At 43.4% G+C, this 24,735-nt stretch overlaps 1 protein-coding gene, 1 non-coding gene and 1 pseudogene across 4 annotated transcripts in view; 1 reads left to right on the top strand and 2 right to left on the bottom strand.

The window, feature by feature from the left end:
* The window catches only part of WDR76 (WD repeat domain 76), a 67,598-nt gene that overhangs the window by 26,801 nt on the left and 16,062 nt on the right, over positions 1–24,735 (bottom strand). For all 3 annotated transcript variants that reach the window (XM_017347914.3, NM_001171318.1, XM_051821754.2), the window contains 5 exon segments: positions 24,642–24,697; positions 18,449–18,575; positions 14,438–14,539; positions 14,296–14,339; positions 13,254–13,407 (listed from right to left, as the gene is read on the bottom strand). In XM_017347914.3, the coding sequence (XP_017203403.3) occupies positions 13,254–13,407; positions 14,296–14,339; positions 14,438–14,539; positions 18,449–18,575; positions 24,642–24,697 (483 nt within the window).
* On the top strand, positions 5,434–6,302 carry LOC108178264 (small ribosomal subunit protein eS24-like; annotated as a pseudogene).
* On the bottom strand, positions 16,721–16,850 carry LOC127484042 (small nucleolar RNA SNORA30/SNORA37 family). The gene has a single exon (XR_007910823.1). It is a non-coding gene; the product is annotated as a small nucleolar RNA SNORA30/SNORA37 family (small nucleolar RNA).

Below are 24,735 nucleotides of genomic sequence, written 5' to 3'. Positions count from 1 at the left end.
CATTTTGGTGCAGCAGGTTGAATGACTGCTAGGGACACCAGCATCCATACTGGAATGCTGGTTCAAGGTTCCACTGCTCTACTTCCCACCCAGCTCCCTCCTAATGTGTCTGAGAAAGAAGTAGATGATGATCTAAATATTTGGGTGCCATTCAGGATCCAGACAGAGTTCCTGGCTCCTGGCTTGGGTCTGCTATAGACATGGCTGTTGCTGCCATTTGGGGAATAAACAAGCAAATGGAAGACAGCTCGCTCGCTCACTCTTCCTCTCTCCATTGCTCTGCCTTTCAAATACATACTTAAAAAAAAATAAAAGGTTCATTGTTGGGGGCTAGTGTTGTGGTACAGCAGGTTAAGCTGCTACCTGTGATGTCACCCCATATGACCACCAGTTCAAATCCTGGCTGTGCCACTTCCAACCCAGCTCCCTGTTAAAGTGCCTGGAAAAATACTGGAAGGTGGCCCAAGGGCTTGCGCCCCTGCTACCCACATGGAAGACATGTACGGAATTCTAGGCTCTTGGATTTGGCCTGGCACGCCATTGTAGCCTTCTGGGGAGTGAACCACACATATCTCTCTCCCTGTATCTCCTCTTTCTCTAACTTTGCCTTTCAAACAAATCTTTAAAAAAAATAAATGGTCCACTGTAATAAAAAATTCAAATATAAAAATGTACAAGTATAAAAGTTTTTTTAAAAAAATCACTGCAAATCTAAAATTAACCACAATTATCAAAAACATTAGAGGAGGAGCCAGCACTGTGGTGCAGCAAGTGCAACTGCTGGCAGCACTGGCATCCCATATGAGCACTAGTTCAAGTTCCAGCTGCTCCACTTCCAATCTAGCTACCTGTCAAAATGCCTGGAAGTGAAGCAGTCAGGATTCCAACTGGCACGCTTGTATTGGGATGCTGGCATCACAGGCAACAGCCTAACCTAGTGTACTGTAATGCTGGCCCCCATTCTTGCATTCTTATTTAACTTGTTGAAATATACTGGCAGGCAGTTTTTCATCATTTTAGGAGTGTATTTTTTATTGCTTACTTATTTTCATCTGTTTGAAAGGCAGAGCAACAGAAAAACAGAGACCCTCCGTTTGCTGGTTCACCCACCAAATGCCAGCCAGGACAGGGCCAGGTCAAAGCCAAGAGCCTAGAACTCCATCTGGGTCTCTCAAGTGGGTGGCAGGGACTCAATCACTTGAGAAACCACCTGTTGCTTCCCAGGTTGTATTAGTTGGAAGCTGGATAAGAAGTGGAATACCCTGAACACTAACTGGCACTCTGATATAGGATTCAGGAGTCCTAAGTGGTAGCTTAGCACATTGCAGGACAACTCCTGCCCCGGGAAAGCAGTTTTTTCAACAGTAGCTCACAGATCTTGAATCCCTAAGGGTTTTTACATGTGAGCATATCTACCTGCTGCATTTACACTAGAACAGTACCTGTAGCTGGGTCAATGTTTCAGGGCCATAATTCTTTCTCTCAGAACTTTGTAGACATTACGTTAATTACTGCTGTAGACAATTGAGACAGGGGAGTGCTGTGTCTTAGCGGGTTAAGCTGCCACCTGTAGCACTGGCATCCCATATGGCACCAGTTCAAGTCCCAGCTGTTCCACTTCCAACCCAACTCCTTGCTAATGCACCTGGGAGAGCAGTGGAAGATGGTCCAAGTACTTGGGCCCCGGCCACCCGTGTGAGAGACCTGGATGAAACTCCTGGTTCCTGGCTTCAGACTGGCTCAGCTCTGGCCACTGTGAATATATGAGGAATGAACTAGCAGATGGCAGACCTCTCTCGACTTCTGTCTCTCTCTAACTCTGCTTTTCAAATAAAAAAACTTTTGGGAAAAAAAAAAAAACCTGAGACAGGTTGAGCTTTGCCTCTTTGTTTTGCAAGAAAAACTCTTGATCCTTCAAATTCCAAATTTACCTGGAATAGGTATATTCAATTGCCAATTCAATTACATCCTCATTTCAAGAAAATTCTACTTATTTATTTAAAAGAGAGATGGAGACAGAGGTCTCCTGTCTCCTAACTCATTCCCCAAATGCCCATAACAGTTGGAGGCCAGGCTGAAGCCAAGAGCCTAGAACTCAATATGGGTCTCCCACATGAGTGGTAGAGACCCAAGTACCTGGGCCACCACCTCCTGCCTCCCAGTGTGTGCATTAGCAGGAAGCTGGGACGGGAAGCAGAGTTGGGACTCAAATCCAGCACAATTTGAGATGTGGGCATCCCACATGACATCTTAACTGCTGCATCGAACACCTGCCCAGGAATATTCTCCATGAGTGTGCTTTCTGTTCCACTTGATGAATCATCTTTGACAGTCTTTCCTTTTCTATTGGCTCCTCTCTGAAAACTTCTTCTTCATCTGTGTTTGATATTACCTTTAATCTTCCTCTTAATGTCTTTAATCCAATATTCAGGAGTATCTACTCTTCCTAATATTTGATTTTTTAGTTTCTTTTTTTTTTAAGATTTATTTATTTGAAAAACAGAGTTACAGAGAGAGGTAGAGACAGAGACAGAGAGAAAGGTCTTCCATCTGCTGGTTCACTCCCAAATTGGCCGCAATGGCTGGAGCTGCGCCGATCCGAAGCCAGGAACTTCTTCCAGGTCTCCCACGCGGGTGCAGGGGCCCAAGGACTTGGGACATCTACTGCTTTCCCAGGCCATAGCGGAGAGCTGGATCGGAAGAGGAGCAAATGGGACTAGAACCAGTGCCCATATGGGATGCCGGCGCTTCAGGCCAGGGCTTTAACTCACTGCGCTACAGCACCGGCCCCAATTCCATTGATTTTCAGTGCTTCCTTACTTCTGCAATCTCGTTCCATCTGTTTTATTATCACAATTTTGAGCTTTTTTTTTTTTTTTGAAAGATTTATTTATTTATTTGAAAGAGTTACAGACAGAGAGGCAGAGAGAGAGAGAGAGAGATCTTCCAGCCACTGGTTCACTCCTCAATAGGCCACGACAGCCAGAGCTGGGCTGATCCAAAGCTAGGGGCCAGGAGCTTCTTCCGGGTCTCCCACGTTGTTGCAGGGGCCTAAGCACTTGGGCCGTCCTCCACAGATTCCCAGGCACATTAGCAGGGAACTGGATAGGGAGTGGAGCAGCCAGGACTCAAACTGGCACCCATATGAGATGCCAGCGCTGCATATGGCAGCTTTACCAGCTACATCACAGCACTGGCCCCTTTGAGCTTCATTTTACCACAGTAATGCTATTATTAATTTGTTCCACAGTAGTATGATCCAAAAGAACTTTCTGAGAAGACAAAAATGTGTATTTATATAAATAAATACATAAAACATTCAATATGTTATCCAGTAGCCATGTGTGGCTATTAAGCACTTGAAATGAGCCTGTAACTGAAGAAATGAGTTTTCAATTTTAATTAAGTTTAAATCATCTCCTGTGACTAGTAGCTACTGTATTAAACAGTGCAATTCCACAGTCTGAGCAATTATGGAGAATCTCCTTTCTTCCCTTGAGTTACTTTTTTCCTCTCAGGTCTGTCTTTGGTACACTAGGCAGTGCTTGCCTAGTTACAGTATCATTTCTTTTTTTAAAAGATTTTATTTATTCATTTGAAAGGCACAGTGACAGAGAAAGACATAGGAGGTAAGCAGGATGGGACAGGAGGAAGAGGAAGAGGCACAGGAGGGCAAAGGGTGGAGGGGAGAGGGAATTGGAAAGGGAGAGAGAGAAGTCCACTCCTCAAATGGCCACAACAGCCAGGGCTGGGCCAGGCTGGCATCAGAATCCAGGAGCTTCATTCAGCTCTCCCATATAGGTGGCAGGAACACAAGCACTTGAACCATCCTCTGTTTTCCAAGCACATTAGCAGGATGCTGGATAGGGAGTAGAGAGTAGCCAGGATGGAACTGGCACTCTGATACAGGCTGTGGGCACTTGAAGCAGCAGCTTAACCTGCTGCACCACAGCACCCGTCCTCTCTTTTCCTTTTATTTGTTGCTCTATCCATGCTAGTTGCTCTAACACACTGGCTTTTCACTATTTGTTTTGAAAAGCAGAGAGAGATCTGTCATGTATTATTTCATCCCTCAAATGCCCACAAGAGTCAAGGCTGGGACAGGCCAAAGTTAGAAGCAAGGAATCCAATCCAGATCTCCCATGTGTGTGCTAGGGACCCCAACTCCTTGAGCCATCAATCTGCTTCCTCCAGGGTGTGCATTAGCAGGAAATGAGAGTCTGGAGGGAGCCAGGCCTGGAACCCAGGCACTCCAATACAGCACATGGGCAATCCAAGCAGTGTCTTAACGGCTATCCAAACACCTGACCCGTATCTAGGCTCTTTATCCCAGTATTTACTGAAGGCCCATTTTTTTCCTTACAGCTACGGTGTAAGAACAGGCTTCTGTAGCCAGAAGGAAAGACGGGGTAGGAAGAAGCAGGTAAGCAACTGTTTTCAACTTAAGCATTATGTAATATTTGTTATAATTCCTAGAATATGAGATTTTGTTCATTTTGAAATTTACTTGAAAGGCAAACAGAGTTCTCATCCACTGATTTGCTCCCTAAATGTCTGCATCTGGTGGGGTAGGATGCCAAAGCCAGGAGTCAGGAACTCAATCCAGATTACCCAACATGGGTGGCAATAACCCAACCACTTGAGCCATCATTGTTGCCTCCCAGGGTCTCTACCATCAGGAAACTGGAATAGGCAGTGGAGCCAGGACATGAACCCAGGCATTCCAATGTGGAACGTGGGTATCCTAATCAGCATCTTAATCACTGGGCTAAATGTCCATCCATTCTTTATTTTATAATAGGAATCCTATCTCCTACTTGCAGGTGTGTGTGTGTTAGGATTGGAGGAGGTGTTACACTACTACCATGGGCCTAGAGAACTTCCTTTGTCGAGAGTTTGTTTGAATACTCACCTTCTCTACTTCTCCCCCTTTTTTTTTTTAATTTTTATTTTTGACAGGCAGAGTTAGACAGTGAGAAAGAGAGACAGAGAGAAAGGTCTTCCTTCCGTTGGTTCACCCCCCAAATGGCTGCTACGGCCAGCACATTGTGCCGATCCGAAGCCAGGAGCCAGGCTCTTCCTCCTGGTCTCCCATGCGGGTGCAGGACCCAAGTACTTGGACCATCCTCACTGCCTTCCCGGGCCACAGCAGAGAGCTGGGCTGGAAGAGGAGCAACCAGGACAGAATCTGGTTCCCCGGCCAGGACTAGAACCCGGGGTGCCGGTGCCGCAGGCAGAGGATTAGCCTAGTGAGCCGTGGTGCCGGCCTATACTTCCCCTATTTTTCCCCAGGAGCTACCTCTCTATCCTTCTCTCAAAAGAGGAGAACACCTTAACACCTATTCAGTGTGTGTTTCTCTCTGGTTTTGAGAATATTTTTTTTAAAAAATCCTCTTTTTTCTTTCCTTGGTTGTGTGAGGGTCAACTACCATCATGAAAGACACGGTAACTATACAGACCAGGGAGTTCACCACTAACCAACTACTTAAGGGAAGCAAATGGTCATTGATGCTCTCCACCCTGGGAAAACAGTACCAAAGACAAAAATTTGGGGAAAACTAGCCAAAATACCCAAGACTACTCCCAGTGTCATTTTGTTTAACATTTATTTATTTATTTGAAAGTCAGAGTTACACATAGAGAAGAGAGAGAGGTCTTCCATTCACTGGTTCATGCCCCAATTGGCTGCAACGGCCAGAGCTGCACTGATCTGAAGCCAAGGAGCCAAGAGCTTCCTCCAGGTCTTCCCATGCAGGTGCAGGGGCCTAAGGACTTGGGCCATCTTCTGCTTTGCCAGGCCATAGCAGAGAGCTAGACTGGAATTACAGCGTCCGGGACCCAAACTGGCACCCATATGGGATACCGGCACTGCAGGTGGTGGCTTTTACCCACTATGTCACAGAGCTGGCCCCACCAATGTCATCTTTGTATTTGGATGCATAACTCATTTTGGTGGTGGTGAAAAAACGGGCTTTGGCATGATTTATGATTCCTTGGATTAAACTAAGAAAAATGAACCAAAACATAGACTTGTAAGACACGGCCTGCATGAAAAGAGAAAGACCTCAAGAAAACAGCAGAAGGAGCACAAGAATAGAATGAAGGCAGAGGGACTGCCAAGGCCAACACTGGTGCTGGCAAAAAGCCAAAGAAGTAAAGCTTTTGCAGTGATTTTATCTATGGTAATTGTGCAAATTTTTCATGGGGATTAATAAACCATAAAAGCTTTAAAAAGTACACTACTTTAAATATGCTTCTTATTGTTGGAAGTGATTTTTTTTCTGACTTGAGTATTTTTTGCTTATTCTATGAGAAAATTCTAATTCCCCCATTTCAGTCTGAATATTCAGGATAAGAGTGCTTCTAAGGGCTGGCATTGTGGCATAGCAGGTAAAGCCATTGCCTGTGACAACAGCATCCCATATGAGTACCAGTTCATGCCCCAACCACTCCACTTCCAATCCAGCTCCCTGGTAATGGCCTAGGAAAAGCAGTGGAAGACAGCCCAAGTACTTGGGCCCCTGCCACCAATGTGAGGAGACCCAGATGAAGTTCCTGGCTCCTGGCTTCAGCCTGGCTTAGCCTTAGCCATTGTAGCTATCTGAGGAGTGAACCAGCAGATGGAAGATCTCTAACTCTTGACTTTCAAATAAATAAATAAATCTTAAAAAGGGGGGGGGGGCAGGGCTGGACTGTGGCATAACGGGTAAAGCCACCGCCTGCAGTGCCAGTATCCCATATGGGCGCCAGTTCAAGACTCGGCTGCTCCACTTCGAATCTGGCTCTCTGCTATGGGAAAGCAGTGAAGGATGGCCCAAGTCCTTGGGCCCCTGCACCCACGTGAGAGACCCGGAAGAAGCTCCTGCCTTCAGATGGGCACAGTTCCAGCTGTTGAGGTCAACTCAGGAGTGAACCAGCAGATGGAAGACCTCTCTCTCTCTTCTTCTGTGTAACTCTTTCAAATAAATAAATAATTCTTTAAAAAAATAAAAAAGGGGGGCCTTCTAATTACTTTTAACCTGAATGTGTCAGAACCAGTTTGTTTTGAGCCTAGAAAGGGTTATTATGGACATTAGATTAGAATAAAAAAAATTGAAAGTACAAACAACGAAAGTTAAGACTATTATGGGGGCCGGCGCTATGGCATAGCAGGCAAAGCTGCCACCTGCAGTGCCAGCGTCCCATACAGGCGCCAGTTCAAGTCCCAGCTGCTCTTCTTCCAATCCAGCTCTCTGCTATGGCCTGGGAAAGCAGCAGAAGATGGCCCAGTGGCTTGGGCACCTGCACCTGCACCTGCACCTGCGTGGGAAACCCAAAGGAAGCTCCTAGCTTCTGGCTTCAGATCGGCACAGTTCCGACCGTTGCAGTCACTTGGGGAGTGAACCGGCAAATGGAGGACCTCTCTCTCTCTCTCTCTGGCTCCGTCTTTCAAATATTAAATAAATTAAAAAAAAAAAAAGGCTTTTACAGCTAAACCTATGGTGCTAGCCCAACAAGGAGATGGCAAGGTTATAAAGGAAGGAATAAAATCATTCAAGGTCTCCAGCAGATGTAAGCAATGAAGGGGAAACCCCAGCTGAAACCTCTTCAATGGTTTCTTGGTGCTTTGAAGATAAAAACCGAAAATCTCAACAAAACGCATAAAGATCTGGCCTCTGGAGAGTTTCCTCCTATTCGACTCACCCTCCCCAGTGGCTCCTTTGGTGTCTGTGCCCTGGTCACCTGGGCAGTCTTTCCTTTGAGTTATCAACCAAGCACCTTCCTGCCTTGGCAGACTGCTGTCCTAGCCTGAAACATTCTTTGCCTTGCTTCATTTGGTTTATAACTACTTACGTTTCTAGTCTTAACTCAATTCTCATCTCTAGGAAGCCTTTCCTGATCCTCCAAATTAGGATAATCTCTATTAAGTTTACACAACACTACTTTTCCTTCACTCTATTTATCACATATAAAATTACATATATAGTAATTATTGTTATTTCTCCACTAAATTCTAACCTCTTTGAGCACAGTCTTTGCTCACAAAAGTATCCCCAGTCATTAAGAGTTTTTGGCAAAAACACGCAATAAATGTGGTATGGATGTATAGATGGATAACTAAATAAATGATAGCTCAAACTTTGATGATTCCTAGATGACTAGGAATATGACAAAGTTAAGCGATAAAATAGAGTTCAAGACAATTCAATGGATAAAGGATAACCTTTTCAGCAAATAGTGTTGAATATTCACATAAAAAAGACGAACCTGGCTCCTTCATAAAATTCAAAAAACAATGCAAAATGGATCAGAAACTAAATGGGAAAGCTAAGACTTTAAACTTACAGAAGAAAACACAGCAGAAAATCTTCCAACACTTCCAATTAGATAAGCAATGTCTTAGAAAAAACACAAACCACACACAAAAAAAACTGATAAAGTGGATTTCATCATAAATCAAAAATTTTCCATTTCAATAAACAGCATGTTGCCGGCACCGCAGCTCACTAGGCTAATCCTCCGCCTGCGGCGTCGGCACCCCAGGTTCTAGTCCCGGTTGGGGTGCCGGATTCTGTCCCGGTTGCTCCTCTTCCAGTCCAGCTCTCTGCTGTGGCCAGGGAGGACAGTGGAGGATTGCCCAAGTGCTTGGGCCCTGCACCCGCATGGGAGACCAGGAGGAAGCACCTGGTTTCTGGCTTCGGATTGGCGCAGCGCGCTGGCCATAGCAGCCATTTGGGGGGTGAACCAACGGAAGGAAGACCTTTCTCTCTGTCTCTCTACTCTGCCTGTCCAAAAAAAAAAAAAAAAAACAGCATGAAAAAGTGAAAAGCCAAGCCATATACCAGGAGAAAATATCTGCAAATCATATATCCAATAAAGGATTTAATGTATCTAGAAAACAAACAAACAAAAAAAAAACTTACTGCTCAAAAAGACAAGCATCCCAGCAAAAAAATGGCTGAGAAGCCAGCATTGTGGTGTACAGATTAAGCTCCACCTACAGTGCCGGCATCCCAAATGGTCACCAGTTTGAGTTCTGGATGTTCTACTTCCAATCCAGCTCCCTGCTAAGGTGTCTGGAAATGCAGCAGAGGATGGCCCAACTCCTTGGTCCCAGTACCCACAAGGGAGATCCAGAGAAGCTCCTGGCTCCTGGCTTTGATCGGGCCAAGCCTGGGTAACCATTTGGGGAGTGAATCACCGGAGGGAAGATATCTAACTCTTTCAAATAAATTTCTAAAAAACATGGGCAAGAGAGTTGAATAAGCATTTCACCACAGATACACAAATGGCATGAAATGATACTCAGTATCACTAGTCATTAGAAAAATGCGAGTCAAAATCACATTGAGGGCCCAGTGTTGTAGTATAGCAGGTTAAGCTCCACCTGCAACACAGGCATCCCATATGGTTACTGGTTCAAGTCCTAGCTGCTCCACTTCCCATCCAGCTCCCTGCTAACGTGCCTGGGAAAGCAGCAGAGGATGGCTCAAATGCTTGGGCCCCTGCACCCATGTGGGAGACCTGGAAGAAGCTCCTGGCTCTAGTCTGTGGCCACTTAGGGATGAAGATCAGTCTTCTTCTCTCTCTGTAAACTCTTTCAAGTAAATAAATAAATCTTAAAAAAGAAAAAAAAAATCACAAGATACTACCTCACACCCACCAGGATGGCTATAATCTAACATTAGAAAATACTAAGCATTGGTGAGCATGCGGAGAAGCTGAAGCCCTCGTACATTGCTGTTGGAAATACAAAATGGTGCAACCACTTTAGACAGCAGCTGGACATTTCCGCAGAATTAAGCACAGTTACTACACAATTCCACCTATATGTTGTACCCAAGAGAGATGAAAATACACATCCACACAGCACTAAACACAAATGTTCATAGCAGCCCTAATCAAAATAGCCAAAAAGCAGAAAAAACCCAAATGCCCATCTACTAATAAGTGGATAAACAAGGTGCTAAAACCAAACAATAGAATGGTATTCAGCAACCAAAAAGAAAAGAAAGAAAAAAGAAAAGAAAAGAAAAGGGCGGAAGGAAAGGAAAAGGAAAAGGAAAAGGAAAGGAAAGGAGGAAGGAAATTGACACATGCTGCAACACAGCTGAAGTTTAACAACTTTATGCTGGGATGGGCGTTGTGGCACAGGAGGTTAAGCCACCACTCCGAATGCCTACATCCCCTACTGGACTGCCTGCAGGTCCTGCCTTCACTTCCAATCCAGCTTTCTGCTAATGCTCATGGGAGGCAGCAGATGACGGCACAAGGGCTTGAGTTTCTGGATTCTGACTTTGGCTTGTCCCAGCCCTGACACTTGGCAGGCATGTGGGAAGTGAACCAGTTGATCTCTCAATCACAATCTCTTTCTGCATCTTTCAAATAAATGAATAAATAAAACTTTTCAAAAAGAAAACATTAGGGGCCAGCACTGTGGCTTAGGGGGGAAAGCTGCCATCTGCAGCGCTGGAATCCAATATGGGTGGTGGTTTGAGACCTGGGTGCTCCACTTCCAATACAGCTCTCTGCAATGGCCTGGGAAAACTGTGGAAGATGGTCCAAGTGATTGGGCTGCTGCACCCACGTGAGAGACCCGGAAGAAGCTCCTGGCTCCTTGGCTTCAGATCGGCCCAGCTTGAGCTGCTGTAGCCACCTGAGGAATGAACCAATGGATGGAAGATATCTGTCTGTCTGTGTGTGTGTCTCTCTCTGCCTCTGCCTCTAAGACCACCTTTCAAATAAATAAATCTTAAAAAAGAAAGAAAATATTATCCTGACAAAGAAGCCAACATAAAAGATCACATACTATATTATTCCATTTATGTGTATTGTCCAGAAAGGAAATTTATGAATATTTTTCTAGGGTAGAAAGGAGAATGAAATGTAAATAGGCCGGCGCTGTGGCTCAATAGGCTAATCCTCCACCTAGCGGCGCCGGCACACCGGGTTCTAGTCCCGGTTGGGGTGCCGGATTCTTCCAGGCCAGCTCTCTGCTGTGGCCAGGGAGTGCAGTGGAGGATGACCCAAGTGCTTGGGCCCTGCACCCCATGGGAGACCAGGAGAAGCACCTGGCTCCTGCCTTCGGATCAGCGCGGTGCGCCAGCCATGGCGGCCATTGGAGGGTGAACCAACAGCAAAAGGAAGACCTTTCTCTCTGTCTCTCTCTCACTATCCACTCTGCCTGTCCAAAAAACAAAAAAACAAAAAACAACAAAAAAATGTAAATAGACATAAGGATCGTATAGGGGCTGACGCTGTGGCACAGTGGGTAAAGCCACCGCCTGTAGTGCTGGCATCCCATATGGGCACCGGTTTGTATCCGGCTGCTCCATTTCCAATTTGGCTCTCTGCTATGGCCTGGGAAAGCAGTAGAAGATGACCTAAGTCCTTGGGCCCCTGCACCCAAATGGGAGACCCAGAAGAAGCTCCTGGCTTCAGATCAGCACATCTCTGGCCATTGCAGCCAACTGGGGAGTAAACCAGCAGATGGAAGATTTCTCTCTCTCTCTCTGACTCTCCTTCTCTCTGTGTGTAACTCTGACTTTCAAATAAATAAATAAATCTTAAAAAAAAAAAAATTTCTCTGGATGAAGCCTTGTCAACTTCCCATCCTTGAAACTTAACTCTTGGCCCCTAACCTTATACTACGCTAATCCTCTTCCCACTTCTTGACCTGTTTCCTTAGCCAACCCCTATATCCATTCACATTTTACCAAAGAGAGACTCTGTGCACCCAAAATGGAAAAAAAAAATTGTTTTTCTTCTCTTTCCAGCTGCAAAATTTATTAACACCAATCAGCTTCAAGTCACCATTGTTTCTTTATCCCTATTAACTGTCCTTAGGGCATTCTTCATGTGTTTGTTCTAATTCTCCAATTAGAAGATAAATTCAAAAAGTACTAACTTGCTTTTTTCTTAATTTTGTACTACTATAATTACTTTAATGCAAAACTACACATGAAACAAATAGAATTCAGTATCTTTTACTGACTTTCATAAGATTGTTGGGGGAATAGACATTTGGTTATAGCAGTAAGACATCAAATGGGACACCTGCATCCCACGTCATAGTGCCTGGCTCTACTCCCAATCAGGCTTCTTGCTAATGCCTACTGTGGAAGGCAGCAGGTGATGGTTCCAGTGGTTAAATACCTTCCAGCCATGTGGAAGATCCAGATCGAGTTCCCAGATCTGGCTGCTATGAACATTTGGGAAGTGAATCAACAGTCGGCAATCAATCTAATAAATTTTATTTTTAAATAAGATGACTGGGATTATCCTAGGCAAATTTCTAAGAAGATCTGTTGATCCAGCTTGGAGACCATTCGGCCTGTTCTAACAAGTTGAATGGCTTATAAACAGCACAGATTTAATTCTCACATTTCTGGATGATGGGAAGTCCAAAATCAAGGTTCTAGCTGATTAACTGTCTGGTGAGGACCTACTTTCTAGGCCACAGGCAGTGCCTTCAAGCTATGTCCTCACATGGCAGATGATGAAAAGGGTCTCTCTCAGGCTTCTCTTATAAAGACACTAATACCATGCATGATCTAAGCATCTCCTAAAGGCTCCAACTCCTAATACCATCACCTTCAGGATTAGGATTTCAACATAAGAATTTTAGTGGGTTTAAAAACATTCACATCAGGGCTGGCACTGTGGCATAAAGGGTAAAGTTGCCACCTGCACTGCCAGAATCCCATTTGGGCATTGGTTCGAGTTCCAACTGTTCCACTTCTGATCCAGCTCTCTGCTAGTGTCTGGGAAAGCAGGAGAAGATGGCCCAAATCCTTGGGTTCCTGCATCCATGTGGGAGACCCAGAAGAAGCTCCTGGCTTTGGATCAGCCCGCTCTGGCTGTTGTAGCCATTTGGGGACTGAACCAGAAGATAAAAGACCTCTCTCTATCTCTGCCTCTCTGTAATTCTGCCTTTCAAATAAATTCATAAATCTTTAAAAAAAAATTCACATCATAACAGACCATATTTTAAACACAATTTGAAAACTAAGAACTTTATGCGATCTTTCCTCATATGCACTTAAAGTTTCCTGGCAGTTAATTTGTACCCAGATGGCTAATGATATTCAAGCTAAAAATGTTCAAGTTCTATAAAGCAAATTTAATTCCTCCAGATTTCTAAAATTTCACATCATAAAGCACAACTACAAATCACAAGGAACATTTATAAATAAATGCCTTTAGGCTATTCTCTTCCAGATTATTTGCTTCTGTTAAACCTTAATAACTGCAAAAAATTAACAATAACTTACCAAATCCCAAAGTCCAACTTGCCCAGATTTGGCCCCAGCTGCTACCAAAGTTCTAGTTTCTGATGGGTGAAGAGCCACAGAGAATACTGCGCCTCTGGTAACTTTACAAACAGTATCTTCATTAATGACCATGCCATTTAAATTGGCTTTGTAGCTGAGAAAATTAAAAAGTTAACTTGAAAGTAAAACCAATCTCAACAGTCAAAATAAGTAAAAGATGATTCAAAACACAAAAATCAATTAGTAAATAAATGCAGGAAAATACTCAACTCTTAGTAACTAAAGAAACCAACTTAATTAATGAGATGGTTTCAATTATAAAATCACCCTTGATAATCTTAATTGCAACACTGAAAATTAGCAGGCTATTGTTAAATGTAACACACAAATAATGCTGGTGACAGATTTAAGTTCCAGTAAGGTTTTCAGAAGGAAAAAAAGATTTTTGGAAAACAATTCATCAATCTTGTACTAAAAGCCACAAAAACATCATTATATTTGATTTATTAATATCACTTTTGGGAATCTAGCCTAAGGAAATACTCTCCTATCTCACACACACTTAAACATACACAGATACACACCAAAACTAGATAGAAAACAACCCCAAATGCCAAAACAGGTGGAAGTAGATTCTACTACTCAATGAAATACTATACAATTAATAATTTTAAAGACACTAGTACATGCAACCACTAATGAAAAGAGTATAATGCAAAACATCAGAACATAACAAAGTAAAACAATGTGAATTTATTCATTTGTTCAACATTGAACAAATATATACTTGTGTGCCAGGCACCATTTCAATTATTGAGACAAAAACCATGCCCTCATAAAGCTTATAACCTAGTGGCACTGCACATGGCAACACTTGAAGAGAAGCATACAAAACAAAAATAGTTGTTAGGATAAAAACATTATGGGTAATCACTCCAAAACTTCCTGTATTAGTATATGGCTTTTGTAACTCAAATAGTTCAAAAGATGTAAAACTCAAACATCTCAAAAAATGTATAACAGTCAAAGAATTTTAACTTACCTTTTAATGCTAGATAACTTCTGCTCCGTGTTCTTACTACTGGACTGAAACATTGGGAGAGAACAAGGTGCTAAATTAATACTTTTTTTTTTTTTTTCCTTCACAGATGACTTTAAGAGCTATAAGCCCTCTCAAGTGATACCTTGCTCATTTCTGCCCATGTCAGCAGGAATCCTTTGAGTAGCTCACTGTTGTCATCTCGATTTTCAGGAACCATTTCTAACGGCCCAGGAGGTAACAAAGGCTGTTACAAAAAAATTAAAACAAGTTGATTGTTGGTCTCTTTGCTCCAGAATATACCCAAGGAGCAAGTATTTGTCTGTTTTTCCCACTACCTTCTGATTTCTTTTCTAGAAATTATTTTTTTATTGGGATGGCACAGAGACAAAGAGATTGGAAACTTTCATCCACCTGTTCACTACCCAAAATGTCTATAACAATCAGGCTTGCTAAAGACCCAAGCCAAGAACCTGGAACTCAGTCCAAGTCTCTTATGTGGGAGGCAGGGATGCAAGTACTAGTGTCATCATCTGCTGCCTCTCAGGGTGCATATTAGCAAGAAGCTAACATGGAAGCAGAGGATCTGGAACTCAAACCTGGGACTCTCTATTGCATGTGGTCATCCCGAGTGGTACCTCAACCACTGTGCCAAACCCCTCCCCCACTACTTTATTTTCAACATGTGTGCTACCACTCCTTGGGTATTCAGAAATAATTGTGTTCAATACTCCTTAGAATAGTGAACACAGTAAGCATTCACATGTCAGTTATTACTATAACCCTTATAATTACCATGGCTGGCACCTTTATCTCTATTATACTATATGACATGTTCAGCTATTTCTCTACATATTTAACTTTCTCATTAGTGTTTTTCAAAACTATCTGTGATAATAAAATGAATTAAACAGTTCCTATGTAGTATTTTAATTTAATAAACAAGAAGAGAATAAAAACAGAGTGTTTCAATTTCTGAGTTGTCAAGTTACCATATAAAACACAATTTCTGGGGCCAGCTCTGTGGCATAGAGGCTTAAGCTGCAGCCTGCAGTGCCAGCATCCCATATGGCTGCTGGTTTGTGACCTGGCTGCTCCACTTCCAATCCAGCTCCCTGCTTATGTGCCTAGGGAAAGCAGTGGAAGATGGCCCAAGTGCTTGGGGCCTTGCATCCAAATGGGAGACCTAGATGAAGTTCCTGGCTCTGGGTTTTTGGCTTCTGTTTGGCACAGTCCTGGCTGTTGCAGCCATTTGGGGAATGAACCAGTAGATGGAAGACTACTCTCTGCCTCTGCCTCTGCCTCTCCCTCTCTGTAACTCCACCTTTCAAATAAATAAATCTTAAAAAAAAAAATCAAGAAAGAAAATTGTTGATGGGGCCAGCATTGTGGTACAGTGGGTAAAGCTACCACCTCCGACACCTGCAATCCATATAGGCACCGGTCCAAGTGCTAGCTGCTCCACTTTTAGTCCAGGTACCAGCAAATGGGCTGGGAAAAGCAGTGGAAGATAGCCCAAGTGTCTGGGTTCCTGCCACCACGTGGGAGACATGAAGGAAGCTCCTGGCTTCAACTTAGCCCAGACCTGGCCATTGTGGCCATTTGGTGAATAAACTAGGGGATGGAAGATCTCCCTCTGTCTCTCTCTGTAGCTCTGACTTTCATATAAATAAAATAAATCTTTGGGGCTGGTGTTGTGGCATAGTGGGTTAAACTACCACCTGTGACACTGGCACCTTATGTGGACACTGAATTGAAACCCAGGTCTCCAATTCCAATCCATCTCCCAGCAAATGCACCTGGGAAAGCAGAAGATGGTCCAAGTGCTTGGGCCCCTGCAACCAGTGGGAGACCCAAAAACAACTCTGAGCTCCTTGCTTTGATCCGACACAACCCTGGCTGTTGTAGCCATTTGGGAGTGACCAAGCAGATGTAAGATTTTTCTCTCTGTGTGTGTCTCTCTCTCTACACCTTTCAAATAAAAGTAAGTGGAAGGAAGGAAGGAAGGAAGGAAGGGAGGGAGGGAGGGAGGGAGGGAGGAAGGAAGTATCCAGGACACACGCATCCCATATCAGTGTGTGTGGCTAGAGTCCTAGATCCTCTGCTAACCCACCTTCCTGCATGCTGAGAAGCAGAAGGTAAGTGCCCAAGTTAGTTAGGTCCCTCTCATCTCTGTGGGAGACCTGTCTTGAGCTCCAGGCTCCTAGCTTCAACCTCTCCCAGGCCAGTTACTGCAGGCATTTAGAAAGTGAACCAGCAGATTAAAGAGCTTTCTCTGTCTCTGTCTTTAAAATAAAATAAATAATAATTGTTCAATAAATGAATGCCAGGTATTCCTCAACAAAAGAATAGCATGGATTATCTTATTTAATCCTCTCAAAATCTCATTGAATGAGATATCATACACACACACACAATTTTTTTCCCCCTCTATCCCATTGAATGTCAACTGCCACTAGTACAGTCCCAAGGCAAAGATACAATCAAGGATTTTCTTTCAGGACCAGCTACCAAATCCTGGTCCCACTGCCTACGGAAGGACTAGTGAAAAGTGCTAGTGAGATTCCATATTTTAAAGTCACTGGAATACAACTGGCAGAACTGGCCCAAAATCACACTGCCAACAACTAGGGAAGCTGGGAATTTACTCCTATCAGTTCAATTTCAATATTCAATGTTTTTTTTTAGATTCATTTATGGAGGGGGCTGACACTGTAGCATAGCAGGCTAAGCCTCTGCCTTCAAATGCTAGCATCCCATATGGGCACCGTTTCTAGTCCCCACTGCTCCTCTTCCAAGTCAGCTCTCTGCTATGGCCTGGGAAAGCAGTGGAAGATGGCCCAAGTGATTGGGCCCCTGTACCTGTAGAGGAGACCTGGAGGAAGTTCCTGGCTCCTGGCTTCAGATCAGCCCAGCTCCAGCCATGACAGCTATTTGGGGAATTAATCAGCATATGAGAGACCTTTCTTTCTGTCTCTTCCTCTCAAATAAGTAAATAAAATCTTAAAAAAAATTTATTGAAAGGCAGAGTTACAGAGAGAGAGAGAGAGAGAGAGAGAGAGCGCTTCTATCTGCTGGTTCACTCCCCAGAGAGCTGCAACAGCCAGAACTGGACCAATCTGAAACCAGGAGCTTCCTCTCGGTCTCCCTAATGGGTGCAGGGGCAATCTTCTGCTGCTTTCTCAGGCATGTTAGTTAGAAGCTGGATCAGAAGTGGAACAGCCAGGACTCAAATCAGTGCCCATGTGGGATGCTGGCACTGCAGGCAGAGGCTTAACCCACTACACCACAGCGCTGGCCCCTCAATGTTACTATTTTTCAATAATGTCTTTAAAGCACAGATTGTAAATCATGAATGGGCTGTGAAATAATTTTAATGTCACAACTAGAAATTTGAGTAAATAACAGGAAATACCAAATTGTATCACATGGAGAAAAGATGCCACAGAGCAAAATTATTGTTTCAGTTGTATGTGCAAGTGTGTGTATACATATGTGAGTAATGGGTTCTATATGTCTTATTGTGAATTGAGTCTTCAAAAAAACTTGGAAACTAATCTTATATGGTTCTTTCCATAGCACTTTGATTTGCAGTTAGCTTCCAAAGCACCAGTCTAATTAAGATTATCTTTCAATTTATAACCAAGCACTTAAAGTATGAAAAACTATAGGTGCTTTTTAATAAAACATGTTATTATAATCTTATTTAGAGAATAAACCTGCTGAATAAAACTCTTCCCACTCATTGACAGTATAAAATTAACCTACAACAAGGGATTCAAATCACTTTTATCATACATCACTTACTATTCATATTAATAACCAAACCCTTAATGCAATGTAAGGAACGTCACAGATATAATTTCACTTAATCCTCACAACAGTCCTCTAAGGTTTTTATTATAGTTTCCATTTGTAAAATGGGAAAACAGAGCCTCAGAAAGATTAAATAATTTACCCACAACTCCACAAGAGTTGAGTCCTACAGAATTATAGAATTCAACCCAGTATTTTGGCTTCCAAATATTACTCATTAAATCATACAACATTCAAGCATTAAATTAATGAAATAGAAATTAAACCTAATCCAAAGAACTTGAAACACTTTAAATCCTTCAGTATGTTATTAAGTTAATATATTTGTACTTTTTCTTACATTTTCATCTTCTTCTGGTGTTGGCTGTGTAGGAGTTTCTGGTAATGGAATTCCTGAAGGATCTACTTTTAGCAATCGCATTGACCTTCTACATCCAATTTCATTTTCTCTCTTCTTAGGCTTCTTTCTAAAGTAGAAGAAAAAAATTCACCTTATACTCATAAAACTAATGTTTTAATAATATTAAGGAGATAACATACATATCATACAGATATATTTTCAGATTTCATAGATTATATTCAGATGGCCACAATGATTTTTAACAAAAAGTTTAAAAAACTAAACCTAGGGGTCAGCACTGTGGTGTTGTGGGCTAGGCCTCTACCTGCAATACTGGCATCCCATATGGGCGCCACTTCGTGTCTGAGCTGCTCCTCTTCCAACCCAGCTCTCTAGTAAATGGTCTGGGAAGGCAGTGGAGGATGGCCCAAGTGTTTGGGCCCTTGCACCCACGTGGGAGACTGAGAGGAAGCTTCTGGCTCCTGGCTTCAGATCAGCCCAGCTCTAACTGTTCTAACCGTTGCAGTCATCTGGGCAGTGAACCAGTTGATGGAAGACCTTTTTTTTTTTTTTTTTTGACAGGCAGAGTGGACAGAGAGAGAGACAGAGAGAAAGGTCTTCCTTTTGCCGTTGGTTCACCCTCCAATGGCCACCGCGGCCGGCGCGCTGCAGCCAGCGCACCGCACTGATCCGATGGCAGGAGCCAGGAGCCAGGTGCCTTTCCTGGTCTCCCATGGGGTGCAGGGCCCAAGCACCTGGGCCATCCTCCACTGCACTCCCTGGCCACAGCAGAGAGCTGGTCTGGAAGAGGGGCAACCGGGACAGAATCCGGCGCCCCGACCGGGACTAGAACCCGGTGTGCCGGCGCCGCTAGGCGGAGGATTAGCCTAGTGAGCCGCGGCGCCGGCCAGACCTTTTTTTTTTTTCTACAGGCAGAGTTAGACAGTGAAAGAGAGAGAGAGACAGAGAGAAAGGTCTTACTTCCGTTGGTTCACCCCCCAAATGGTCGCTACAGTTGGTGCGTTGCGCCAATCCGAAGCCAGGAGCCAGGTGCTTCCTCCTGGTCTCCCATGCTGGTGCAGGACCCAAGCACTTGGGCCATCCTCCACTGCCTTCCCAGGCCACAGCAGAGAGCTGGACTTGAAGAGGGGCAACCAGGACAGAATCCGGCGCCCCGTCCGGGACTAGAACCCAGGTTGCTGGCGCCACAGGCAGAGGGTTAGCCAAGAAAGCCACAGTGCCGGCCATGTCCCTTTCTCTGTCCATAATTCTGCCTCTCAAATAAATAAATCGTTAAAAAAAAAAAAAAAAAAAAAAAAAAAAAAAAAAACTAAACCTAAATGTTCATCATGAGAAAGTGAGGAACATTAAACAAACTATGATATACAATCGTATTATGAAAAAAGTATGCATAGATTTCAATTTCTTTTGGACCAAAATAAATATATTTTTCACCACCTTTTTGAAATACACTTATATACATCTTGTGATATACAACCATAGAAAGAATGAAACAGGTCTTTGTTTCCTAAAGAAGTGAACTCTAAGAAACAAAAACAAGACCAGTACATGTTTTTTAAAAAAATTATACATTTATTCATGCTGAAGTTCCCTAGGGAGGAATATACAGGAAACTACTCACAGGATTCTTCTAGAGAGGAAGCCTGGAAAATTAGGTCTAGGATGGGAAGGAGACTTTACTATTTCACTACATTCCCTTCTATATCACTTTTTTTTTTTTCAGGATTTTTTTATTTACTTGAGAGACAGAGTTACAGAGAGGAAGAGACAGAGAGAAAAGTCTTCCATCCACTAGTTTACTCCCCAAGTAGTTGCAATGGCTGGAGCTGGGCCAATCCAAAGCCAGGAGCTTCCTTCAGGCCTCCCACATGGGCGCAGGGGCCCAAGTACTTGAGCCATCTTCCGCTACTCTCCCAGACGCATAAGCAGGGAGCTGGATCTGAAGTGAAGCAACAGGGTCTCAGGTCTTGAATAGGCACCCATATGAGAAGTCGGAACCAACTTAACCCACTATACCACAACAGTGACATCTATATTGTTTACTTTTAAAATCAAATACAACCCCTACATTATACAATATTTTTTTCCTTTTTAAAAAATGTACTTCATTTACAATATTCTGGGGAAACAAGTTCTGAAATTACTTCCAGAACCTACAGAGATGTTGGCAATGGCATAGCAGTTAAGACATCATTTCAGAGACCCACATCCCATAGAGGAGTCCCTGGTTCAAGCCCTAGCTCTTTCACTTTCCATCCAGTTTCTTGCTAATGGGCACCATGGGAGGCAGCAGATGAGAGCCAAGTGGATAAAGATATCCCTTTCTCTTTCTGTAACTGCTTTCAAGTAAATAAAATTTTTTACAAGATTTATTTATTTATTTGAGAGGCAGAGATACAGAGAGAGGGAGAGACAGGAGAGAGAGATCTTCCATTTGCTGGTTCACTCCCCAGATGGCCCCAATGGCTGGAGCTGGGCCAATCCAAAATCAGGAGCCAGGAGCTTCTTCTGGGCCTCCCACATGGGTGCAGGGGCCCAAGCACTTAGGCAATCTTCCAATGCTTTCTCAGGTAATTAAAACGGAGCTGTATAGGAAGTGGAGCAGCCAGGATTTGAACTAGCAACAATACGGCATGCTAGCGCTGCAGGTGAAGGCTTAGCCCACTATGCCACAGCACCAGACCCTAAATACTTAAAAAAGAAAAAAATTACAAAAAAAAAAAAAAAACACAACAACCTTGAACCCAAATTTGAGAAATTGAAAAAGCTGTGATCTTTCATCTATATTATTTAACTTCCATACTACCAACTTGATAATACTATCTATACAACTACTAGTGCTAGAATGTTGTGATTCAGGAACAAATCACCAGTCTCGACTAATGAAAAACATGAAAATGTAAAACTACTTATCAGCTGCAATAGGATCAGAGCTATTAGTCTCCCAGTGTTAAAGATGCACCTCTTGTAACAACTCTTTACACTTCCAAGTACCTGGCCACAATCAAAAGTTTATTCTTGGGGCTGGTACTGTAGCGTAGCAGGTAAAGCCACCGTCTGCATTGCCAGAATCCCATACGGGCACCAGTTCAAGTCCCGGCTGCTCCACTTCCAATCCAGCTCTCTGCTACGGCCTGGAAAAGCAGTGAAAGATGGCCCAACTCCTTGGGCCCCTGAACCCAACTGCGACCAATTGGGAAGTGAACCAGTGAATGGAAGAGCTCTTTCTCTGCCTCTCCTTCTCTCTCTCTGCAACTCTTTCAAATAAATATTAAAAAAAAAAAAAAAAAAAAAGTTTACTCTCTTAAGCCTGGCTTCAGCCTGGCCCATACTTGGCCACTAGAGCCATCTGGGGAGTGAACCAGTGGATGGAAGACTTCTCTCTGACTCTGCCTCTCCCTCTCAATTTGTTTCAAATAAACAAATAAATCTTTAAAATATATATAGAGGCTGGCTCCGTGGTGCAGTAGGTTAATCCTCCGCCTTCGGAGCCAGCATCCCTTATGGGCACCGGTTCTAGTCCTGGCTGCCCCTCTTCCAATCCAGCTCTCTGCTATGGCCTGGGAAAGCAGTGGAAGATGGCCCAAGTTCTTGAACCCCTGCACCCATGTGGGAGACCAGGAAAAATTACCTGGCTCCTGGCTTCGGATTGGTGCAGCTCTGGCCGTTGCGGCCATCTGGGAAGTGAACCAACAGAAGAAAGACCTTTCTCTCTGTCTCTCCCTCTCACTCTATAACTCTACCTCTCAAATAAATAAATTATATATATATATATATATATATATATATATATATAAAGGTTAGCTTTTCTTAAGCTAACTCATCAGTAATGGAATCAAATAAATTAAAACTATATTTCATTAGCATCAAGGACTAAACAAATGAGCTCACACCAAGAATTTTAGTTTCTTCATTCACATGAAAGCTCTGCTAAAATGCAGTAGAAACAATTTTTTTAAAGATCTATTTATTTATTTGAAAGGCAGACTTACAGAGAGGCAGAGGCAGAGAGGTAAGTTCTTCCATCTGCTGGTTCACTCCCTAAACGGCCAGAGCTGGTCTGATCTGAAGCCCAGAGCCAGGAGTTTCTTCCGGGTCTCCCACATGGGCGCAGGGACTCAAGGATATGGTCCATCTTCCATTGCTTTCCCAGGCCATAGCAGAGAGCTGGATCAGAAGCAGAGCAGCTGGGACTCGAACTGGCGCCCATATGGGATACTGGCACCGCAAGTGGTGACTTTACCCACTATGCCACAGCATCAGCCCCCAGAAACAACTCTAGCTAAAGGAATCCTAAAGGAGACTGACATCGTGGCACAGTGGATTAAATCACTACTGACAATGCAAGCATACCGTAACAGAGCACAAGTTTGAGTCCCAGCTGCTCCACTTCCAATCCAGCTCCCTGCTAATGCACCTAAGAAAGCAGTGGATGATGGCCCAAGTGCTTAGGCCCATGGGAGACCCAGATGGAGGTCCAGGTTCTGGTTTTGGCCTTGACCAGCCCAAGCCATTGTAGCCATTCAGAAAATGAACCAGTAGGGGCTGGTGCTGTGGCTCAGCAGGTAAAAGCCTTGACCTGCAGTGCTGGCATCCCATATGGGTGCCAATCTGAGACTCAGCTACTCCACTTCCGATCCAGCTCCGTGCTAGAATACTTCAGAAGCCAACAGAGGATGACCCAGGTGCTTAGGCCTCTGTACCCACATGGAAGATCTGGAAGAAGCTCCTGGCTCCTGACTCCGGCTTGGCCCAGCCCTGGTCATTATGGCCCTGCAGGGAGTGAACCAGCAGATGGAAGATCTGTCTCTCCTTCTCTAGCTCTGCCTTTCAAATAAATAAATCTTTAAAAAAATAAGTGAACCAGTGGATGGAAGATTTCATTGTGTCTCTTCCTATTACCCAGCCATTCAAATAAATATTTTTTTTTAGATTTATTTATTTGAGAGGTGAGTTATAGAGAGGGAGAGACAGAGAGAAAGAGGTTTTCCATCTGCTGGCTCACTCCCCAAAATGGCCACAAGGGCTGGAACTGGGCCAATCTGAAGCCAGGAGCCAGGAGCTTCTTCCAGGTCCCCATGTAGGTACAGGGGCCCAAGCACTTGGGCCATTTCCACCACTTTCCCAGGCCATTAGCAGGGAACTGGATAGGAAGTAGAGCAGCCAGGACTCAAACAAGTGGCTATGGGATACCAGCACCGAAGGCAGAGGCTTAACCTACTATGCCACGGTCCCAGCCCCTGATTTTATTTTTAAACTTAAAAATAAAAATAAAGGAATCCTTAAGTTCAAATCCTAGAGTACCACTTACCAGCTATTTCGACCTTGGTCAAATATCTCTTTGGGTTGCTTCCTAACTCATAAAATGGATAAATCATGTACAAAGTCTGATTAAATGAGAAAACAGGACAAAATTTCCAGTTCACTATATCATGTTTCATAGATGTTCAATAAATGTTAATTTCCTTCCCTTATTGACTAGGGGAAAAATTGACAAACAAAAGGATAGCCAGAAAAATTTAAAAGTATAAAAAACCTTAAGAACAGTTTTCTGGGCAAAAATGAAAACAATTTCATGAAAATAACAATTTTCTCCATTAGCAACAAGAATAAATATAAACAAAATTAAGCTCTGGAGATCTTATTTCTTCCATCTTCCTTTAATGAGGATGAGAACTGTAAAGTTACTAAAAGCACTCTTTCAAACATTCTATAGTGATTAACATTAAATTACTGACTTTCTAATCTTTTACTTAAATTTATTACACCAAGCCATTTTTTTAATTTTAAGTTTTATTTTATTTTATTTTATTTGAAAGGCTGAGTTACAGAAACAGAGAGAGAAAGAGATTGTGTTTCACTCCCCAAATGGCCACAACAGCTAGGGCTGGGCCAAACTGAAGCCAGAAGCCTGGAACCCCATCAGGATCTCCCATGTGGATGCAGAGGCCCAACCACTTGGGCCACCTTCCATTGCTTTCCCAGACACAGTAGCAGGGAACTGGATCAGAAGAGCAGCCAGGACCCGGATCAGCTCCCTCATAGGATGCTGGCATTTTAAGGCACCAGCCTAACCCATTATGGCACAAGATTGGCCCCAATCTTTTCAAGTTATAAGACAGCTCAGCAGGGGCCAGTGTTTGCAAGCGGCAGTTTAAATCAAATCTTTTACCTCTTAGATTCAGGAGGCTTGCTCTTCTTTATCATTTCACGGAGCCTTGCAGCTGACTGAAAAGTTCACAAAACATATTTATACAAGTAAAAAT

The sequence above is a fragment of the Oryctolagus cuniculus genome, chromosome 12 (genome assembly GCF_964237555.1).
Source record: "Oryctolagus cuniculus chromosome 12, mOryCun1.1, whole genome shotgun sequence".
In the NCBI taxonomy this organism is placed as follows: Eukaryota; Metazoa; Chordata; class Mammalia; order Lagomorpha; family Leporidae; genus Oryctolagus; species Oryctolagus cuniculus.
Note: the sequence above shows the minus strand (reverse complement) of the source record. Positions and strands in the feature narration are given on the sequence as shown.